Source organism: Typopeltis vanoorti, chromosome 15, assembly GCF_054136105.1.
Source record: "Typopeltis vanoorti isolate ZY-2024b chromosome 15, IOZ_Tvanoo_1.0, whole genome shotgun sequence".
Lineage (NCBI taxonomy): Eukaryota > Metazoa > Arthropoda > Arachnida > Uropygi > Thelyphonidae > Typopeltis > Typopeltis vanoorti.
The window spans coordinates 16,854,850-16,879,112 of NC_143563.1; the positions used below are offsets into that span (position 1 = coordinate 16,854,850).

The 24,263-nt window shown below is 34.4% G+C and overlaps 1 protein-coding gene across 4 annotated transcripts in view; it reads right to left on the reverse strand.

The window, feature by feature from the left end:
- The window catches only part of LOC150098421 (uncharacterized), a 215,367-nt gene that overhangs the window by 40,928 nt on the left and 150,176 nt on the right, over positions 1-24,263 (reverse strand). For all 4 annotated transcript variants that reach the window (XM_090404580.1, XM_090404581.1, XM_090404582.1 and 1 more), the window contains exons 5-7: positions 14,188-14,283; positions 13,920-14,069; positions 10,467-10,562 (exon numbers count right to left, since the gene is read on the reverse strand). In XM_090404580.1, the coding sequence (XP_090260706.1) occupies positions 10,467-10,562; positions 13,920-14,069; positions 14,188-14,283 (342 nt within the window). The remainder of the gene's footprint in view (positions 1-10,466; positions 10,563-13,919; positions 14,070-14,187; positions 14,284-24,263) is intronic.

A 24,263-nucleotide genomic window follows, 5' to 3' on the forward strand; every position in this document is an offset into this window, starting at 1 on the left:
CTGGGATCTCAAAGTATTAGTGTTTCCCATATTTTAAGAAGTTTTATGCAACCATATTTATTTACATTAGGCTGATTTTTAAGAGCAGCAACAGATTCTAAAAACAGTCTTTATCTTCTAAATTTACTATGATGGAGCATGGTGGTAGCAAAGTCTTTTTTCAGTTGATCCTGTGAGCCATATTCAAAGCATAGTCTGCAAGGCCCAAATGACTATAGTCATGACTGCAGTTGTATTTCTTTTGTTCTTCCATGTGGATGGTAGCTGAGTTTCCTGTCTGTCTCCATAATAGGCAACTTGCAGGAACAAGGTGATTGCAGGAACTGAGAGAGAAGGGAGTTGGTCTTTATTTGAGCAGATAAGGAGAGTTAGTTTTAAGTGGGGCTTGAAAGTTGTGCAAAGATTGTATTTCTTTAAAATTCCGTTTATTTTTTTCTGATGCACCTCAGACAGAGAGGATGGTGATAGCATTATTAAAATCTTTTTGAAGAGAAGGAGAAGCAATGGGAAAGTTTGTAATTGTACTGTCTGTCTGTGTGAGTGAATTTCCTGTATACCGAAAAGGACAGGTTACCAAGATGTCTAAAGAAAGACTATTCATTTCCTTTTCCACAGGATTCTAAGGTGAAGATTATTGAGATGAGATTCAAGAGTCTAATGTGTATGTTTAATTATTTGTTTAATTCAGTTGGAATTATGACCAAAGTAATTAAGTCAAAAAGAGAATTCCTGATAACAGTTCCTTATAGGTGGGCCCCATTCCCTTTGAATGTACAAATGCAGAATTTCTATAGCTAATGAATCAATTATTTTTACTAAACTCACTGAGATTAAAGTTTCTTCTGTACTGATAATTTCCTATTTAAATATTTCTCAATGATAATGACTGGGCTCTATGAAAGTGTTTCTCAAATGGTGTGCCAATAAATTTTGGTATTAAAAAATATTTTCATCCAAATTATAGTGCACTTTTGCCTTTTTATGCAATTATATTTGTATAAAACTTTTATAGTATGGGTGAAATGTGAGCCTGCTTGGAAGAATTATGCTTCCAAGCAGGCTCACATTTTGCATTGAAAACAAGGCATTTGCATAATAAAATTTAAAACTCTCTCAAATTTTTCATTTTTATCATATTTTACTATAAAATACTTATTTGTAATAGAATTTGAATATAGTCAATGTAGAGTATAAACTGTAAAATACTACAAATTTATGGTTAATTTCATTTTAGAAAGCATTGAAAAACACAAATGTGCCATGACAGAAATCTGCTTTGCCAAGTGTGCCAACCACTGCTCTATAATACAGCTCATGTAAAAATGTTAAATCATCCCTTTTCTTTTTTGCTTTATAGTAATAAGATAAAACATAAATATATTGTCATTTATAGTAGCTTTTATAGACTATTCCTTTGAGATTACAGTCACAAGGAATTTTTCCTTATTTGAACAGTTAGAAATGATCAAGTTGATCTCTTTCTGCTCATTTGGGAACTAGACACATCACTAGCTCTCTGAGCACTGGTCAGGTGGTGAAATAATAAGTGCAGTTGAGTGCTTTCATACTGTCAACAATCATGAATTACTTAAATTAGTAAATACATTCATTAAATGTCTATTTAATTCTGTAAGTCACAAAGGAAAGACATACATACTATCCTTGCTTTCCAATTTAAATTGCAACTAATTTAGTCTGAGAAAATTGCTTTTACCACTCTCACAGTTCATATTCCTTTAATGCTAAAGAAAGTCTATAAACAGAATTTCATTTCTTAATAAATGGTGTTTTCTCTGTTTTAATCTTTATAAACTTTTGTTTATCATGACTAGCAAAAACAGCAGCTACAATAGCTGCTGTTACAGCAAGTAAATTAGTTTCTATTAAATTTTATCTATAGATCTATCACTAGATAAGGTAGTTAAATCTTATCTCAAATAGTCTGCTATATCTGCCAATACATGTTCTCTGAATGGTTTGTCTATATTGCAGAAAGAAAAATCCTAGAAGTTTTGCTAAGGAAAATTTTGTTACTGCCTTGTAATGATATACAAGTAAACTAGCTGAAAATTGTTATAAATTGATTCTAATGTCCTAAACAGGATTTGAAACCAAGTCGTTCAAACTAAAATGTGATATCATTACTTACTATGGAGGTGCTAATACAAATTACTGGTATGTTTCATCACTGCCATCATCATTATCAAATTCTTGATATATATATATATATATATATATATATATATATATATACACACCCTCAATGGGGTTTACAGAATACTATAACAGCACTACATGATTAAGTATGCATCATTACTGGTTTCCTACTGACAATTCTCTTCCAAAAGTATTGTTTGTCATATCCAAAACTGTCATTTTTTATTTGCTTTAAAACTTTCTTACATGTTATTCTTTTCGATATGAAATTCAATTTTATCCTGCTCAAGACTAAATAGTGATCACTTCCAATTTCAAATCCTCTGTACACTCTGGTGTCCCGCACAAGGGAGAAAACATCACAATCAACAATAACATAGTCAATGAGACTTTTCTTATTCCTTGTCTCTTCTCTCCATGTGAATTTGTGCAATTTTTATGTTGGAACATGGTGTTAGTGACAACCAGTCCATGTCCTGAGCAGAAATCCAACAGGTATTTGCTATTATTATTAGCTTTGCTCTTTTCTCTAAATTTTCTCAAAATATTTTTGTATGTCTGAGAATCATTTCCTACTCTGCTATTTAGATCCCCAACAAGGACCAACTTTTCCTTTTTCATTGTGTCAGTTGCTTTTTCTAAAGCATCAAAAAATTCCTTCACTTCTACCTTAGTAGAACCTTCTGTGGGACCATAGGCACAAATAAGTCTCATTGTCCAGTTCCCCATTCTGATATTTGTCCATATCACTCTACTTGAGATTACCTGCCATTCAAGAAGATTAGCCTCATATTTAGTGTTGAATACAATGGCTACTCCTTCTTTTCATTGATTGTCATTGCCTGAATATAACATTTTGTATTTATTGCTCAGAAAGATCTCACCAGTTTTTGTCTTTTTTGTTTCAGTCACCCCTATTATGTCGATCTGGTACTGATCTAATTTCTCAGCTAGCTCTACTTCTTTGCCATCCAGGCTTCTTATGTTGATAGTACTGATCTTTAACTCTGGTGATGTTGAGTTGGGGGTGTGCTTTCAGATTTGATCTAGTAGCTGACTTTTCGCCCTGGTTCCTTGGCGAAAACAACGCGGGCCTTGTTTAACCAGGTGATGTCCCTTCCGGCATGAAATTTTGTCATGTTGTACCATCATTTTGTATATTGGTTTAAGCCAATAAGAATACAATTTGGTTGGCTAAATCCCAAATTGCCAGCCCATTCTCGTTCTTTCAGTATCTAGGTAGATACCCAACAGGGTGCACCACGAGAAGGTGAGGATTGGACATTAGGTCAGAAGTCCTGGTCGGTTCTCCGCATTCCTTTAAAGGCTATGTGGAGGTCTCCTCTCAGTTATACAGCTTTGACCCTTAAGCACTCCTGGATATCAGAATAAATGGGGAAAAATTGAATCAAGTAAAGACATTTAAATATCTAGTGTTAGTCACTGCTAATAACTTAGTGTTATTAGCAGTGATGGAAGATGTAAAAGTGACATAAAAACAAGAATAGCAATTGGAACAGTGGCAGCATTAATAATTATTACAAGTAGTTAATATATTTCAATGTATTGGTTTATAATTTGTGAACTGCTATACCTGTGTGTAATATCAAAGGGTTTATTGTATTCTTTTATTCCTGTCGACGCTGCACTAGTGTAAACGGTGTGGATATTACTCCATTAGTGTAATAATGGAAGGGGTATTATTAACTACTTGTAATAATTATTAATGCTGCCACTGTTTAATCTTGCCTTTGTTTACTTTCACTTTTATTCCTTTTATCCTTAATAGCTTATATGTCGGCCTTAAATACTCACTCTCTCAATTTATTCCTTCTATGTATCTATGATATATTCTTTTATGCAAAACCTCCTTTTCTACCTTCCACACTTCCCATCTTATTCCTTGGACACTGGAAATTTATTTGTTAAGACTGTGCCACCAGTGTCCTTTTTCTAGCAATAAGATGTGGTAAGTACGTCCAGCAGCTTTCTCTTAAACATAAATTCCCTCTGTTCAATTAATGTTCACAGTCGTGGTCTACAAATTATCATTTCTATTTCTCTCCTGGGTTCCCGCTAACAGTCTCTAGTTTATTTTGAAACAGTGCATTGTAAAATTAAAGATCAGGCAGCACTCTAATGACATTGAATAAACACATGTATTTACAACAAAAAAACAATTTACACTATATTTTCGATATGGAGAAATACTCCGTCTACCTCTTAGTTAAGGAAAAATGTTAAAATACCTTTGCAATTCATAATTATCATAACACATAAATATTCATTCTTTTCCAACACTATGTTAAATTTCTAGCCAATTTTACCGCTAACAAACTGTTATTCATTAACTATTACATACATATTCTCCAATCATTATCAAGCATTAAAATTCATTCTTTTACAGCTCATACAGCTCAATTTCAGTACCTTAAACTTGACAGTCCACTAATAAAGTTCTCCTATGTTTCACATAAATGAATGAAAAGATTAACTCACATTAGCTCTGCTACCCTCAGTGCACACTTATTCTTGGCTTCGTATTGGAGAGTCCTGAGTTTGCCCTCCGTATCAGGTTTTGGATTTTTCCTATGGATCCTCAGAAACCAGCATCAGATCAGCGACACTGATGGCTTCTGGAATGCTATTTTTCCGGCACTCATAAGCTCGGGCAAGGAGGTTCGGAACACGTGCATTCCCGTATGAGTAACGGTGCAGGTTCCTATCCAGCTCGAAGCTTCGCTCCTCAGACTATAGCTCCCGGCGACAAAATGTCATCAGATCTAGACTCTGCCTAGCGGATCAGCCCATGTCATCCTCCTTGGACTTCTGGCGTAACCTGTCCAAAAGGTTGAGTCCTCAATAGTTGACATCCGATCTTCGATCCTCTGGCCAATGCCATTTATTCGTCCACTTTTGGATTCCTGTATGAAGGTTTGGGACCGTGCAATTTCTTGATCTTTCACTAGCACCGACCCTTTCTTTGTTCTCCTATGTGCACTCCTTTAATCCTGTCTTGTCAGGCAATGGAAACTTGTCTGAACCTTGCCGATCCCTTTGACACTGACCTTGAAGGTGTTTATACGCAGAGCTCGTAAACAACTTTCTTATACCTTTATATAGAGCTATTATACAAAGTTTCTGGTGGCAAAGCAATGCCTTTGTTCTTGACATTCTAGAAATTTCTTTGTAAATCAGTAAGTACAGTCAATTCCCATAGGGTTATTTAAATAACATTTAGCATTAAATATATAGAGACATACAAGGATATTTTTGTAACAATCTCATGGCACTTGACCTCTGTAAAAATTGATGTAAAGTGCTTTGGCATTTCCAAGCTACATCGAGTTTTATATGTGGAACATATCGTATGAGCATTCCAAAGAGCCAATGAACATTTTTTGAACACCCCCTTATGAGATTATGTATATACTATATTAGTGTAAGTATATGGCAACTTCTCAAAATTTCATATTGACATAGAATTGGATAGATACTTTTTACCACTTACAATTACTAATTTTTCAAGAAGAAAAAATATAGAGAGTGATAAAGGGAAAAAAACATAATTATGTATTTAAAAATATACGGACAGAATTTGGATCTGATAAATTTTCATCATCTCCTATTAATAATTTCATCATCATCATACGTATCAAGGATTTAGGCCTAGCATGGCCTGTTCCGGCCTTAGAAGTCATCGTTGAATCGTTTAAGAGGACGTCCTGGTTTTCTTTTTCCTAATGGTTTGTACTTTAAGGCTTGTTTTGGTAATCTTTCTGTTTGTTCTGTTTTCATTCTTTGAACGTGTTCCATCCATTTATGTTTATATTTTTTAATTTTTTTTTATTACTGGTTCTTGGTTTAATTCTTTCATAATATCTTTGTTTCTTTTGTGATCAAATAGGGTATACTTTGCAGTTTTTCTCATAAACTTCATTTCTGCTGTTGTTAATCTTTGTAATGACAACAGCAGAAATTTCTGTTTTGAAATTAATAATTTCAAAAACAGAAAATATACATTTAACAAAAATGGAGAGCTATATAGTAATTATGTTACAATTACTACTACAATTTTGACAGTAACATTTTACTAATTTTTATTATTATTACATACCTCCAGGGAGTCCAAAGACTCATCGAGGGAGGGCACCTACTCTACAACTCTTCGCCTCTATCAATCCACCAACCGCAACTACCTTCATCATCTACACCAATGCCACTTACCACCGACCATCACCACTATTATTTTCATAGACAATCACAAACATCCATGCCCAAGGCAGGATTCGAACCCATAGCTATTGGGCTGGAGAGCAGATACGCAACCATTCGGCCAGCCAGGCCAACTTTTTACTTATTTTTTTTTTATAAGGGACATCCATGTTAACTACCTAACCGGCCATTACTGATCAAATACGCATCCTCATATATTTCAATGTAATATCAATGGTATTACAATTTTAGTATGCGCTTCGCATCCATGATAACCTTGATGTCTTGGCCGGTAGTGTGGTTAAATGAAGTCTACCACCACATTCACCTGGTTCCATACACATTTCCATTACCTTCCACATCAACATCAAAATACACGTAATTTACAATAGATCTTAAATTATTACAATAAACCTTAAAATTATGGAAACGACTATCATGTTCTAGTAAAACATCAATTTGATATAAACCAAAATAATCACCCAACATATCAACCTTCATATCAAAGTCATCATCTGGAGTACACACACACACACACACACACACACACACACACACACACACACACACACACACACACACACCGTATTTTCCGGTGTATAAGACGCTCCTATGTATAAGATGCACCCAAGAAATTTAATACAATTTTCTGGAAAAAACCTAAACTTTACCTAAACCAAAACAATGCTCACAGGCTACTTTGGCTGCATGTGTACGAATCATTTTTGTTGAAATGGCAATGCCATTTTGCCGATTTTCTTGCACCCATTTCAAAACTTCGCTCTCTAGTTCTGGCCACTTCACAATTTTTCCATGTTCTGCACGCTTTTCATTACGCAAATCGTACAAAATCTCCTTCTGACCACGCCAAGTTCTAATCATTTTTTCTGTAGGTGGAGGTCCAAAATGTCTTTCAGCTTCCCTATTCCAGTGCTCTTCCGCATATTTTACAACATGCAATTTGTAACTTGAAGTATATGAATGTCGCCTGTTTTTTTCATCACTAAAATCTACAGGGAAATATCAAACTGAACACAAAATATCTCAACACGTCAACTCAATACTGATAAACATTGGTAATTGATTACTCGGATAAGATATTATGAAACTTGAATAGGGACTCCCTGTTCTTAGCCAATGACGCACTAGAAGTCACGTGAAGGTCACGCATCGATTTGATTGTACCATTAACCGCCTACAAAGATCTTGAAATATAAGAGGGAGTGCTTTTTATGATTTTGAAAAGAGGAAACAATCTTTACCTTCATTATATAAGATGCACCCCATTTTTAAGATAAATTTTTAAGGTAAAAAAGTGCGTCTTATACACCGGAAAATATGGTGTGTATATATATATATACACACACACACACACACACACAAAGAAACAAGCTATGTTATATATATACACACACACACACACAAAGAAACAAGCTATGTTATATATATATATACACACACACACACACACACACACAAAGAAACAAGCTATGTTATAATCTACACAATATGCTAAAGTTGCACTAATTTGGTCAACTGTTAACACTACTGGTTACACCACTATAGATATGACCTCTGGTGAAAAAAAAAGAGAAAAAACATCGCATCAAAGCTAGAATCCTATTATCTGTTTAGCTACAAATCACTATGAGATATATTAAGCTAGGGAGTAATGTGTTCTCACATAATTACTCACAGATAAATTAGAACTAAAACAGAAGTACTGATGGTGACTAATAAGGATTATTGCTTAGAGTCCAAAATTAAGGGTTTGTTGGAATACTTGAAAGAAGTTATGTGGGCTGAGTGTGCACCATCCAAATTCTTAGGATTTTGATGCCGCCACCACCATTGTTTAAATTAAGTTGGTTGATCAAAATTTCACAGGCTTCTTTAAATTTGCATGATATCAGGAACAGGTACCTCTCCAATCAATTTGGTGTAAGGTGTTAAAAGTGCGATTCAAGAAACCTGCTTTACCAAAATTGTTTTTTTTTTTTTTTTTTTTTTTTTTTTTTTTTTTTTTTTTTTTTTTTACAGATTGGAACTGTAAATTCAGTTTCACCAATATAAGGTAAGTTACAGGTGCAATGGATCGGTATATCCCAGGGAGGGGGAATCCTTGGACGAGTTGAATGTTTTGTATGTTATAGGTGGTTTAAAAGTATCATTAAGGTTATAATTGGTGTAGAATTCCATTTATTTTATCTGATAAATTCTACCTTAATGCTACTTTTATTATGAAGGTCAAAATGTTGGATGATTATTTTGGTATATTAAATAGATATTTTACTATAACACAGTAGTTGTTTCCATAATTTTTGAAAATGAATGCTGATCATTGTGTAATTATGAAAGAAAGGATTAGATTTTAAGTATTTGATATAATTTTCGTGTTCTTTAATTCTGATCTCAAATGGTGTTTACTTGTTCTTGTAGTCAATGTGTCAATGACAAAACTGATAAACTAGAGTCAACTGAGAACAGAATCAAACAACACTAAGATTATACTGACAAATCTGGCCTTGCACCATTGCAAACAACACCAGACAGAGGTGGAGCAAACAAAGATATTTCATAGAGGTCAATTTGAATGCTCAGACTATGCCAGTATTAAAATTTTGATTACCACAAGATTGTTGCTAATTTTTATTATAATATGTTTTTAACTTTTGTAAGTCATGTATATTTTCATTACATGGTACATCAAAATCCGAGTACAAGGGGTACTTGTACTGTGATTTTGAATAATGAAGAATAAAAATAGGAGAAAATTTGGACATACCTTTTTGGATGTTGTTTTCTGTCTCCTTATTCCGGTGATGTGCCTTCATATGCTGTTAAAGGAAGGGTCTTTTTTTTGGGGGGGGGGAGAAATTATTTGAAAAAAAACCTGTTTTTTTTTTTTATATCTGTATAATATTATTATTATTAAGGGTGGATAGAGAGCATTTGGGGGGGGGTTGAGAGAAGTATCTGAAGATAGAAATTATTTTGGGGGGGAAGAAGAGTGTGGCAGCTCCCTGCCTAAGAGAGATATAAGGGGGGGGGTTACCTTGAAGTCTCTATTTTTATTTTCATCCACTATTTTTCAATATTGTCTTCTTCCCTTTCAATAAATTTTCTTCACTGTGTAAAAATTTTTCAAAACTGCCATAGGAAAACTGTTCGAGTTTTCTGAACTATTTTGTTTTTTGAATGTTCATTTTCAAAACAGATATCATTGAGATTCAATTTTGAAAATACCAGTAGTATGATATAGCTAAGTTCAAGCTCCAGGGAGGATATTTCACAACTTCATATCCAACCTGGGCACACTTAATGGGAGCCCAATTTTAACAATTTAGTTGATGTGGACTAATCCAATGTTTAATTTTGGTGTTAGTGATCTCTGATTTATTAGCAAACTTTCATTAATTAACTGATCAGCTTTCTACTTATGAAAATCATCAACTGCAGTTTTTGGCCCACTTCATGATCAGTCATTAACATCAACCTTGCTATCATCATTTCATGTTCACACCCAACATAACATCTAGAGTTGATTCACCATAAAAGCCTTGTAACTGGCAGTGATGTTTATTATACCTCGCATTTTTCATGCATCAAAAATATAATTACTACTGCAAGCTGGTTTATATGTTTCAACAAACTTGTAAAACACTACTGTACCTAATCTGTAGGATAGGAATAAGGGAACAAAACAAGACTTAACAAATTTCTAGGCCTCTCACACTCTAAGCACTGTGCATGCACGCTTATATAATATTTGGAATGTCCCTCATACAATTATGATATATGTCTCCTCTTCCCATTTTCTTTTAAAAAGATGAATGATGTGATTGATAATTAGACTGTGTAGTATCTTCTTTTTCAACCTGGATCAGTCCATTGTTGGATGAAGGTCTCTCCCAATTTTAAAAATACTGCATCATCTGCAGTACACTATTGTGGATAATTCAAATTTTATATGGGATTTTATATATTTTGTATATAAAATTAAATTTAAAAAATATGTCAAATACAATTTGGAAAATTTCTCAATATACAACCAGCAATAATTAGATGAACTGTACACAAGTGTTCAGACTTACTTTGAAAAAAACCTCCACTCCATAAATCAGGAAGAAAACAACAACAATAAACATCAAAATAGCATAACATCCATTGAAGACACTTGTAAATAAACTCTGCAATTATAAAAAAACACAATATCTCATTATAGTTAAGGTATGTTTACTAACTGATTAAAAAAAATAAACAACATGTAATAATTTTATGTTTATCACAATACAAGAGTATAATCATATACGTCTTATATTGTGATATAACTATGTACAAAATACAAAAATTAGAATTAGGAATTCACACCATAAGAGAATAATACAATTCATCAAAATAGAGTAATTCTGTCTGTCACTGTAGGTATATCAACTAAGAGATAATGTGTACATTTGTATGTAGGGAAGACAGATTACAAGTATTGGGTAGTGAATTACACACACCATGGTTTCATTATGTTATCTGCTATCCCCCCCCCCTCTTCTCATAAAAAGAGTGGGTATTTTATGTGTATAATAATGTGATCCATTATACAAATTGTATAATCTAGGCAATTTACTGACAGACCATACTGTGTGTCAAATAAACTGATGGCAATTTATTTGAAAGAGTCAAATGCCCTGGAAATATCAACAGCAACACTAAAAGTGTTTCTCTAAACCGTTCCATGTGTTCAGTGATGGGGAAATAAAACTATGAGATCAGCTATGTATCTGAAGTGGAGAACTTGACTGCTATTGACTTTTTCCATTATTTTGGAAAATCTGTGGTGAAGGCAATGGCTGTTAGTATAACAGCAAGCTTATCTCCCTCTTTTGGAATATATTGGATATATATTAAGATAAATGTCAGTTTAGTATAAAAGTAGTAGAAAGGATGTAGAACATTATTAGTTCTGGAGCACATCCAAGTGCAACTGGAGAGATGCCATCAGGACCAGAACACTTTTTGGTGTCTAAGTTAATTAGTATTCTTTTGATATCTTTTTGCTAAAAGACCACAGTACAGGAAGCATATGATAATATGCTCTGTTTCTGGTATGATAGGAGACAATTTGCCTTGGTTATCTATGCAAGAGTTGGAGGACAAAAGCTATGTCAGGAGATCAACTTTACCTTTAAGTGCTGTAACAATGATGCCACCTGGATGACAGTGAAGTGAAAGTGCAGGAGCAGAAGTGTGTCTGACAGGCCTTTCCAATGGACCAGAAGGCATAACTTCCATCTGGACAGGAGAAAAACCCTGGTGTCCTTGTGGTACCCAAAAACACGCAAGCTTGGGAGTGGATGAAGGGAGGGCATTCTGTGAAAAAGGAAACTCACAAGATTGTGTCCAAGTAACTGAGAGGTGAAGTGACCTCTACAGTGAAAGAACTGGTTAAGAACAAAAATAATTTATAGCTACTAATATTTTGCTGGGTTTCAAACCAGCACTTTAAGAGCAAGAATTACAACTGTGAAAAGACACACAGCACTCAATTAGATTACAGCAAAAGTGATTCCAATTCTTTCCTATACACAGAAAAAGATAATGAGCCATTATGGAAGATGCATAACTAACATGTCTCTGAAAGGAGGACAATATTAGTTTTTTTCTATTGTGCAGTGTATTTTCAGATATTGGACTCAAAATTCACTAAAAAATGCATCTGTGTCCTAGCCATGGGACCAAGTACTAAATGATACATTTTGTTTCTTTGATGTTTATATCACATGAACCCCTACTGTGAATAATAACTATTACTTAAGCCTTTCATTAGATTATCATACTGTTTGGAAGATGTAGGCATAACGCATCTGCTATAATGACATACCCATCTAGCCAGAAAAGGATATAGCATGATTTTTTCCTGCTTTCTATATGGATTTCCAATACTCTATGGACCCGTCACATTGTTCATTACACAAGTATTGAGCTGCTGGTCTTCACAGAAACTGCAGCTCTTTACATAATCTTAATATTAACCTAACACTCTACAGCAGGCGTGGCCACAACGTGGCTCACGTCCACGCATCACTTCATGATCTACCAGGAAAAATAAACAAAAAGAGAAAAGGAGACAACAAAAAAGAGAAACAAAATTAAAAAAAAAAAAAAAAAAAGAGAGAGGAGAGAGAAAAAAAAAAACACTGTGTGCATCCAGACATGGTGGATGATTCCTTATCCTCTCACCATTCAACTAATGCTGGAGTTCCACCAGGTTCTGTTCTCTCATCAACCCTCTTCCTTCTATATATATCAATGACCTACTCCAATTGGCCTCCAACCCAATACACAGTTTTGCAGATGACAGCGCATTGCATTCCTCCCTTTCATTTGATAAATCTTTATGCAAATCACCCCAACTTACAGACATCAACCACCACTGCCCTCAATTCTAATCTTCAAGTAATCCTCCAATGGGATTCACATAACATTGTCAATTTCAATGCTGGCTAAACCCAGTTCTGCCTTATTTCTCACAAAAAGGACCATTTTCTCCCAGTATTACTTTTGTCATCAATCAAATTTCCAGACAAGATGAGATTTCTCTTCTTGGAAGCACCCTGACATCAAGTCTCTCTTGGCATAAGCACATCATAACTGGTGCATCCTCAGCTTCTAAAAAACTAGGATTTCTATTTCACTCAAGATGTTACTTTACCTCTGAACAGCCATTAACCTTATAGAAATCACTAATCAGTCCAGCTATTGAATATTGCTCTAATATTTGGAGTGGGGGCATCTAAGATGCTCCCTCAAAATGCTTGACTCAATACAGAGGAGGACTGATTGATTAATAACCCATCTCTTATCAACTCACTTCATCTACTTTTGCACAGGTATTTGGTTTTTGCAATCTGTGTACTCTATAAATATTTCCATGGCAAATGTTCATCTGAAATAGCATCAATAATTCTCTCACTCAGTACTAAGTTCATTGGAACATATGGAGCTGCTGCCCAACATCCCTTCACAGTACACTTTGAAACCCACAGAACAAGTTTCTTTTCCTCCTCCTTTATTCCTGCTACTGATGTATTGTGTTTCCCCCTTATGTGTTTCCCAAGGAATACAATATAGAGATATTTAAATCAAATGTAAACAAGTTTCTCCTTTTCCAAACTCACTACCCATACATGGTACTAATGTGCTATGGGTTGATTAATTAACCAACTCTCATGTATGGGCTCAACATAAAAAATAAATAAATAAAATAAAAATTATATATATATATATATATATATATATATATCACTGATTACTCTCATTTACAGGAGGCCTTAGGAATTTGTATTTACTCCCAGACAGTCCCATCAACTGAACTATCAGTCTGTATATATATAGTTTTGCTCAATTATTTCTTGTTCTTCACATACCATTGTCAGTATACAGATATACTGTCACTAAAGAGTATATTCTAAAATGGATCTAGTTAAATACTCATTTTAACATAACACATGCTATTTTATACACTGTATGTCTAGTTTCAACATATTCCATACCTTATCATTCTCTGAAGAATCTGAAAACTGTAGCAACAAAAATTCTGCTAACAGCAATGAATATATCAGAATGTTAAATGCCAGGAAGCCCAGAAATGATTTACTAAGAAATCTTGGTCTCTCTAAACATAGGTCCCTCAAATGAAACACCTAGAAATACATTTAATGAATTAGCCTGAGATATTTTTAAATAAAATAACCTCTAATAATAGTATTTGCAAACATGTATATTAATATTCAAGTTGAAAACTTCAAAATGTTCACTTACCTCAGCCCAAAAGCACACAATGAGAGAAGAACCAGTAAGAAGAAAAGGGTAATAAGCACTCATTAAACTTGATGCCCATTGCAGAGCTGCATTATCCTATAAATATAATGAATACTTCAATGAAAAATGCGATTGCCACCACAAAATAAGTGAAGTAATGAAAGTGTTTAATTTACCAAGTTAAACTCATAAAGTAGTATGAGTATCAAAATAAGCACTGTAGAATTCTTTTGGCCAGTCATTTCATTAATATACTTATGAAGTTATATATAATATAATATCAATACTATTATATATTCCATAATCTTTAAATCTAATCTTTAAAAGGTACCATGGCATAAACAACAAAATTACATCATAACCACAGTAAGAAGCTTAAATGAAAGTACAGATATTTCATACTGAAAGTAACAGTACATCATCAGTGTGTAGAAACAAGCAAATCAAAGAACACGAATATAAGGTATATACTGCAATTGGTTACCCAAGTAAAAATGGTTGCTGCAAGTTAGAAATTAATATTAATAAATAATATTAAAACTATTTTGGATATTTACATAAAATGATATTTACCCCAACTTTGGGGGAGGGGGAGGGGGAAGAGTGAGAGAGAGAATCATTCCAATTCAGGTTAGGCTGATGTAAAAGAGCTTTACAACTTTCTGTGAAAAGGCATTCATATTCAAAGCTACTACTACGGAGAAGATGAGCTTCATCCCACTGGATACTGTGTTTAACATCAATACTGTGCTATGCCAAATCAGACTTTTGAGGTCTCACGTATTCAATGTAGTACTGATGTTCTTTAATTTGCCAAGAATTTGGGAAAACTAAGAGGCAAATTAGGAAAATTATTGGTGTTACAAGGTAAGCTTCATGTTCAGATTGACTTTCTCAAAAAATATCGCAATCCAAAAGTTATTTCTATGTTTGCTAGATTTAGGGAGATTACTCAGTCACCTGGAGCTCATACAATTTATATTCGTACAAGCTTTTCCTTTGATATGGAACTAACTTCAAGTAGCTAAAAAAAATTAAGTATCTAATACTCAGTCTATTTTAGATCTTGAAAGAAGGATTTCAGCTGCTCTGGACTACGAATTACTGGATATCATTCTACGTGTTTCTAAACAATCTGTAACACGCTCTTATGAAAGCAATTCATACAGACTAATGCAAAAATGTGAATCATTATATTGTAAGCAAAAATTTACTGCTGACAACACTCCTGCTAATAAATGGGTTAATAACATCTCTGGATGTCCATTGTCTGATGTTGAGACAGCGTGTTAGCTAAAGACCATGATTTTGCTATGGTACCTGAATCCATTCTGTATCTTGATTTTTTTTGCATAATATCGAAGGCAATCTGTTGGGACTTTCAAGTGAAGATGCTAATAAACTATGGTCTGAAGCTGCTGCTTTAATCTTTAGAAGCAAATTACTTCAATATAATTTATCTACTACTGAATTTCATGCAATGCTTTCATTAAGGTAAAAAGAACCATATATCTATTTTGAAAGTAGATAAAGGAAAAGCTGTGGTGGTAAGGAATAAGGCGAAATATGAGAGGAAGATAGACTGCCTTTTACAGGATACCTCCATCTATCAAGAAATTAATTATAACCCTACAAAAACACAGATTAAACAATTAAATAAATTCCTTCACAAAGTTGTTAGCTGGGATCAAAAGACTGTGTAAGTTACATACCCATTTTGGAAGAATTCCTTGTTTATATATGGTCTTCCAAAAATTCATAAAGGTTGTTCCATAAGACACATGTGAATTGTATTGACTCTCCCACCTATAGATTTGCTAAATTTCTTTCACGCTTATTAACACATTCAGGTCGGGACAATCATAGCCCTCTCGTGATCACCCAATCTATCTCACAGGGTGAGAGAAAATATTGTGTCCCACTGAAATTTCATGCTTGCATTTTGGAGGACTGTTCTTTAATTGTAACGAAATATGCATACAGGAAGGGGCAACAATGTGTTTGTTTAGGATATATGCTCTGTTAGAAAACAATAATGAAGGAGAATGCTATATTTAGTTGTTATATTTGAATTACTCAAAAGTGTAAATATATTAACCACAATTAATAAGCATGTGAGAATGGTAAATGTAAAGAAGACAACAAGCGTGAGTAGATATACTTTCATTACTGGCAACTGAATTATTAATAGTTAACATTTGTGATATGTGTGTGTGTATCCTGTAAGTTGTTGGGTGGAGTGAAGTAGCATGTGATCCTAGACATGAATATGTATTTATAATGGTGTAATTAAAATAATAATAATAAAAAAAACTTATGGGATGAGGAAAAGAGATTTGTTTGTGAACTATAAATAACTATAAACAATAATAAACAGCTGCTGTATACATTTAGTAGTTCAGTAAATAACTATAGGGAGTGGCTAATTCAATGAACTAATGTTGATCAGCTGATTGCTTTAGGAATGGCAGGAATACACATGGATTGATGGAGCAGCAAATCAACATACAAAATTTGTTTTGCTTGTTATGTTTATTTCTCTGTTTTATTTATATTTTGCTTCATTTTCTTTTGTTTACTGAGGATCAATATAAATTTTACACAGTAATAGGATACATAATATCCGATCATTATCGGAATAATTCACACTTTCAGAAATCCTACATTCATTAAATTTTTTTTTTATTTTTTTTTATTTTTTATTTTTTATTTTTTTTTGTCAGTGGCTCTTCTGTCTTATCAATAATAGATATCTCACATATGTTGGTATTTTGTTGTAGATCAACATGTGCAAGATAAATACTTAATCATATATGAGATAAATACATCAAAATAAATACTTAAAAAAAAAAAATTAAAATGAATACTTCCTATAATGCACCATCATTTTTTTTTTTTATTTTGTAATAGTAATAGTAATTGTAATAGTAATTGTAATAGATATGGTATGAAGGTCAGCAATAAAAAGACAAAGACAATGAAAATAGGCAGAATCATTGAAAATGTCAACTGTGTTGTGAATGGAGAACCTGTGGAACAAGTAAAACATTTCAGCTACTTAGGCACAATTTTTACTGAAGATGGTAAACTAAATATAGAAATAGACAACAGAATCAGCAAAGCTGGTATGGTGGGAAGTCAATTGAATAAATTCATATGGAATAAGAAAGAAATTAGTTGGAACACTAAATTAGCTGTATACAAGACTGTGTTCAAACCAATTTTAACTTATGGATCTGAGAGCTGGGTCAGAAGTAAAACACTTGACCAAAGACTAGAAACCGCAGATATGAGAGTCCTGAGAAAGATTAGAGGTGTGAACAGATGGCATCAATGGCAATATCATATTAAAAATGAGGATATTAGGAAAGAACTTGACATTGTCAACACCCAGGAATGCGTTAGCAGAGCTAATCTCAGATGGTATGGTCACTTAAATAGAATGGGAGAGGAAAGATTAGCAAAACAAGTGTTCTCTGCCAGGTTGGCAGGAAAACGACCCAGAGGAAGACCAAGATATAGGTGGATTGATACGGTACAAAGTACCTTAGACGATAGAAATATAAGATCTGATAATGTTGGAGTCTTGACAAGTAACAGACTGATTTGGAGGAAAATTGTAGATAGGAAGTTAGTAATGATGTAATTTTTTCATGTAGTACTGTCATATCCTGTACACCCCTTGAGGGTACATGGCAGGAATTTGATGATGATGATGATTCCTATAATGCATAGAATCATTCATTTTTGTTCAGGAATAGACAAAGTTTTGTTATGTCTATTGTTTCCAAAGACCGGAATAAAAATGTTTCTCTATATGGTGAAAAACTTTCAACACATGCTTTACTGTAGAAGCGAGAAAAGCAAATAGCTTCACTGTATCATTATATACAGTACAGAAACATTTACAGTCTATTTACTATATTTAGCAACAATTAGTGTAATTAAACAAGACTGAAATGACACTCAATGGAAAACACTCCCCTCCCACACTCTATGCTGAATGCATGCAAAACAGATTTATTGCAGCACTAAACATAGCTGCTAACTAAACACATTTATTTATCCTGACATTCTCTTACAAATTTTCAATTCAGAAAATTTGTATAACAGCTGTTTATAATTCAGCTAATGGATACATAAAGCACTCAATCTACATAAAGCAAAAAGAATATAACTCAAAATCAGTTTGAATTACATTTAAGATATTCGATATCATCCAGACACTTCACAAACAATAATTTTACAAATAAAATTCTACCAAAAAAGTTGCAACTAGCATGCTATATAAGCATTATGAAAATACAACTGCTCGAAGTGAGCGCAGCATACATACGCTAAAGCTAGTTCCCACCAAATTTTCACACATGAGATACTGCCTGTAGTGAATGCATTTATTGCCCACATTAGACAATCCAGATCATTTATCAAGAATATTCAAATACAAGAATCAGATATGTTAGTCAGCTTTGACATTTTTTCTTTATCTGTCAACATTCCATTATCTGACACTATTAGTTTACTACATGATGATTTCCTTCCTGATGTTGTGAAGATTTTTGAATTTGTTGTACAATCAGGATATTTCAGCTGGAAAAACAAGATCTATAGACAGGTTGAAGGCACTGCCAAGGGTAGCCCTCTGTCTCTACCTTTGGCAAACTATTCTTTGAACTATATGGAAGATATAATAAATTTGGTTTAATCCTTTATCCAAGTGTGAGCAAACAAAGTTTGTGCCTGAAAATATCTTCAGGACTGAGGCAAGGTGGTGCATCTGCTGGCAACTCATAACTGCCTCAGTCCTGAAGATATTTTCAGAGGAAAACTTTCTTTGCTCACACTTGGATAAAGGAGATTAAACTAAATTTATTATAGTCTAATCAATTGCAAAATAAACTTCCAATACATGGAAGATACCTTGTTTTCATCCATTCATCTCCAACCCTCTCTTTGGTTTTGTGACGTTGATGAGGTTTTTACTGTTTGGCCTCATTCTGAAAACAAACATACCACTTTCTTATGTTGGATCAATAGCTTTCAACCATGCATTCAATTCACTATGGAAAAAGAAAATGTTGGCAGTTTACCATTCTTGGACATCCTTCTTACTCACACAGCCTCCACTACTTTGTCAGCCAATAATCATCATCATCAAATTCCTGCCATTTAACCTCAAGGGGTGTACAGGATATGATAGTACTATATGAAAAAATTTACATCATTACTAACTTCCTATCTACAATTTTCCTCCAAATCAGTCTGTTACTTGTCAAGACTACAACATTAAAAGATCTTATATTTCTATCGTCTAATGCACTTTGTACTGTATCAATCCACCTATATCTTGGTTTTCCTCTGGGTCGTTTTGCTGCCAACCTGGCAGAGAACACTTGTTTTGCTAATCTTTACTTGCCCATTCTATTTAAGTGACCATACCACCTGAGATTAGCTCTGCTAACGCAGTCCTGGATTCTGACAATGTCAAGTTCTTTCCTAATATCCTTGTTTTTATTATGATATTGCCATTGATGCCATCTGTTCACACCTCTAATCTTTCTCAGGACTCTCATATCTGTGGTCTCTAGTCTTTGATCAAGTGTTTTACTTCTGACCCAGCTCTCAGATCCATAAGTTAAATCTGGTTTGAACACTGTCTTGTATACAGCTAATTTAGTGTTCCGACTAATTTCTCTCTTATACCATATGAATTTATTCAATTGACATCCTACCATACCAGCTTTATTGATTCTGTTGTCTATTTCCATATTTAATTTACCACCTTCACTAAAAATCGTGCCTAAGTAGCTGAAATGTTTTACTTGTTCTATAGGTTCTCCATTCACAGCACAGTTGACATTTTCAATGATTCTGCCCGTTTTCATTGTCTTGTTATTGCTAACCTTCATACCATATCTATAAAAAAATAAAAAATAAAAAAAAAAATAAAAAAAATCAGCTAACGCCTTTTTATTCCCGTATACGGGGAGTAGGCGAGGCCATTTAGCCCTGTCTAACTTTTGGAGACTGAGTGGGCAGTTCAATCTTCACTGGTACCAATCAGAGATAGATGGCACAAGGCTATCACTAATTACGCAGTACTCAGTGAAGAGAGACGGCTCAAATGTGCCACCATCTTGTGGTCCCTAACACAATATATTTAATGTCCGAAATAATGTGGGTTCTACGGTCGATTTTCTTGAGTTTACAGGACGAAAAACCCGAGTTTCCGGGAGGAAAAACCTGCTTGCCCGTGCCAGAGATCGACTATCTCGGGAACCGGTCGAAAAAAGGCTTAGAAAAATTTCCTCTAGTCGCCGACTAGACTCGAAACCAAGTCTTCCTTCGTGCGGCCAAGCCCCGTGGTTGGCAAACGCCACATCCACTGAGCTACACAGGCCTGACTCCATATCTATAACAATAGTTATTCAATTTAGTCAAGGAATCTTGAAGACTTGTAGCGGATTTATTTGGAAGTATAACATCGTCCGCATAAAGCAAAGAGCTGACATTAACATCTCCAATTTTGATATCGTGTTTAATACCACTTTCCTTCATAATGTGATCCATATAGATAATGAATAACAGAGGGGATAATGTACATTCTTGTCTCACACCAGATTTAACATTAAACAATCTTCCTGTACTTCCTTCAATTCTAACTGCTGACTTACAACTCAACTAAAGACTAAGTATTGCTTGATATAATGCCAAATTGACACCATATAACTGTAGCGTATTGAATAGCTTCTCTCTTGGTACCTTGTCATATGCCTTTTCCAAATCGACAAAACTTAAATACAGATCTTTGTTATATTCCCATGTTTTCTGAACTATTTGTCGTAAAGTGAACATCTGATCCTGACAGCCTCTATTTGACCTGAATCCATCTTGTTCTTCGCCAAGCTTTTCTTTCACAATTCTTCTCAACGTTTCTCAAGTATACTTGCATATATCTTACCAAGAACACTCAGTATGAATACACCTCTGTAATTCTCACATTCAGTTTTATTTCCTTTTTTATATATGAGAGTTCTACTGCAATCATCGGAAATTCGTCCCTCTCTCCAGGAATTCTGAACTATGCAGTGCAACAACTGTAAGACTTTTATACCACCATACTTCAGCATTTCTGTTGAATGTCATCTACTCCTGCTGCCTTTCCACATTTCAAGCCTTTAATGGCTTTTTCTACCTCAAGTATGGATATGAATTCCTGACTGCATGCCTGGTCAGTGTTGTTTACCACTGTACTGTCATTACCGCTTGTTTCATTTAGCAGTATTTCAAAGTAATTACTCCATACTTCAAGGATATCTCTTTCTCCTGTTTTCATGTCACCTTTATCATCTCTAACTCCTTTTACAGCACTCATTCCTCCATTCCTAAGCTTCTTCAACAACCTCTAGAATATTTTGCCACCTTCTTGGTATTTATTTTCTATGTTCTTGCCAAAGTCCTCCCATGACTTTTGTTTAGCTATTTTAGATTTGTCTCTGTATTCTCTAAGAGCACAAGATGACTTATTTACCAGGAACTTTTGGTATGCTTTCTTCTTTTCCTTCACTGCCTCTTTAACTTCCTGTGTCCACCATGGAGTTCAAATTTTTCTCTCCTTGCAGACAACTTCACCGCATGCCTCTCTAAGCTGAATCAATCAGGGTTTTCTTCAAGGCTTGCCACTGAATCTCCAAGGTTCGTTTGGTTCCTGTTCTCAAACCCTTTCATTTTTTCTTCAATACTTTTTTTGTATTTTTGTCTACAGTTCACATCTGGGAACTGCTCAACTTTTATTCGCTTTAAAAATTTCTTACATGTTGTTCTTTTCAATATGAAATTCAATTTTATCCTGCTCAAGACTAAATAGTGATCACTTCCAATTTCAAATCCTCTGTACACCTGGTGTCTGGCACCAGGGAGAAAACATCACTATCAACAATAACATAGTCAATGAGACTTTTCTTATTCCTTGCCTCTTCTCTCCATGTGAATTTGTGCACATTTTTATGTTGGAACATGGTGTTAGTAATAACCAGTCCATGTCCTGAGCAGAAATCTAACAGATATTTGCCATTATTAATAGCTTTGCTCTTTTCCCCAAATTTTCCCAAAATATTTTTGTATGTCTGACAATCATTTGCTACTCTGCTATTTAGATTCCCAACAAGGACCAACTTTTCCTTTTTCATTGTGTCAGTTACTTTTTCTGAAGTCTCAAAAAATTCCTCCACTTCTACCTTAGTAGAACCTTCTGTGGGACCATAGGCACAAATAAGTCTCATTGTCCAATTTCCCATTGTGATATTAGCCCACATCACTCTACTCGAGATTGCCTGCCATTCAAGAAGATTAGCCTCGTATTTTGTGTTGAATACTATTGGCTACTCCTTCTTTTCCTTGATTGTCATTGCCTGAATATAACATTTTGTATTTATTGCTCAGAAAGATCTCACCAGTTTTTATCTTTTTTGTTTCAGTCACCCCTATTATGTTGATCTGGTACTTATCTAATTCCTCAGCTAGCTCCATTTCTTTGCCATTCAGGCTTCTTATGTTGATAGTACCGATCTTTAACTCTGGTGATGTTGAGTTAGGGTGTGTTTTCAGATTTGTTCTAGTAGCTGACTTTTCATTGTTTGCCCTGGTTCCCTGATGAAAACAACAGGGGGCCTTGTTTAACCAGGCAACGTCCCAGCCGGCATGAAATTTTGTCATGTTATACCATCATTTTTTATTTTGGTTTAACCAATAAGAATATAATTTGGCCGGCTAAATCTCAAATTGCCAGCTCATCTTCGTTTGTTCAGTATCCGGGTAGATACCCAACAGGGTGCACCATGAGAAGGTGAGGATTGGACATTAGGTCAGAAGCCCTGCTCAGTTCTCTACATTCCTTTAAAGGCTATGTGGAGGTCACCTCTCAGTTATACAGCTTTGACCCTTAAGCATCCCTTTATTTGTCGAAAACCTACATATACTGGCAGATACACCTAGATCATCCAAGTATACTCATCACACCTCTCAAAAAATTGGTGTTATCAAATCTTTATTTAATAGAACACATAATGTGTGCTCCTCTCCCTCAAGCTTATAACAAGAAATTTTTCACTATCAAAACTTTAATGAAATGGTTACAACCCTCATCTCAAATCCAGCTGATAATTGACTCCTATTTTCCAACACCTATGAATTCTTCAACAAACTGCACAATTCCAATCCCTTATATCTGTGGTATCTCTGAACATATTGGTAGAATTTTAAAGAAGTATCAGTGTAAAATCTCTCATGATATAACTTATCATTTTCGTTTTTACACGTTTTTCTAGGAGAATTGCACTTAAAGAAATGTCAATTTTGTATGTAATAATTTTATATTTATGATTGCTTAATCATGGGCATTTGTTAAATTAATGTGTTGCATGATATTATTATGAAATGCTGTTAACCCATGTCCATATATGGCAATTTCAAAAGATGCGAGAAACATTGACATCATCACATTCGGATGTCAGTACATGACCATATATGGAAGTTTTGAGAGATACGTGCATGCACACAACAGAGGTCTGGGCCTTTATAAGGCAAACTGTCGAGGAGTTTGTCTGAAGTTTCTCAGTCCTCTTACCTGTGTCTGCTGCCATGTGAGGTCCATTGTCAGAAATCAAAAGAGAAGCATCATAGGTCTTAGGGTTCTCAAGTTTCTCCTACCTGGCTCCACTGCCATGAGAAGTATTGTGTCGATCGTCAGAATGTTTCGCTAGGAAAGAGCTGCACATTGCCACTATGTTAAGGGTCATAGAATAATAGATGACTTGAACAAAGAAGAAATCTGGTAGGAGATCAAGAACAAGTCAGCAGAAGGAAAGATAAAACAGGAGAACTTTCATGTGAGAAAAAGACTCATGTAAAAGGCAGCTGAACAAGAACTGTAAGTACATGTCTCTGCTTATGGGTACAATAAGATTATGTAAGATAATATTGAAATAAGCTCACTCAAGGTGTATCTTAATCTCAACTGTGTATAAGTAATTATTGTAAGAGTAAGAAGAGTACTGTACTAGATAATGTAAATTAAT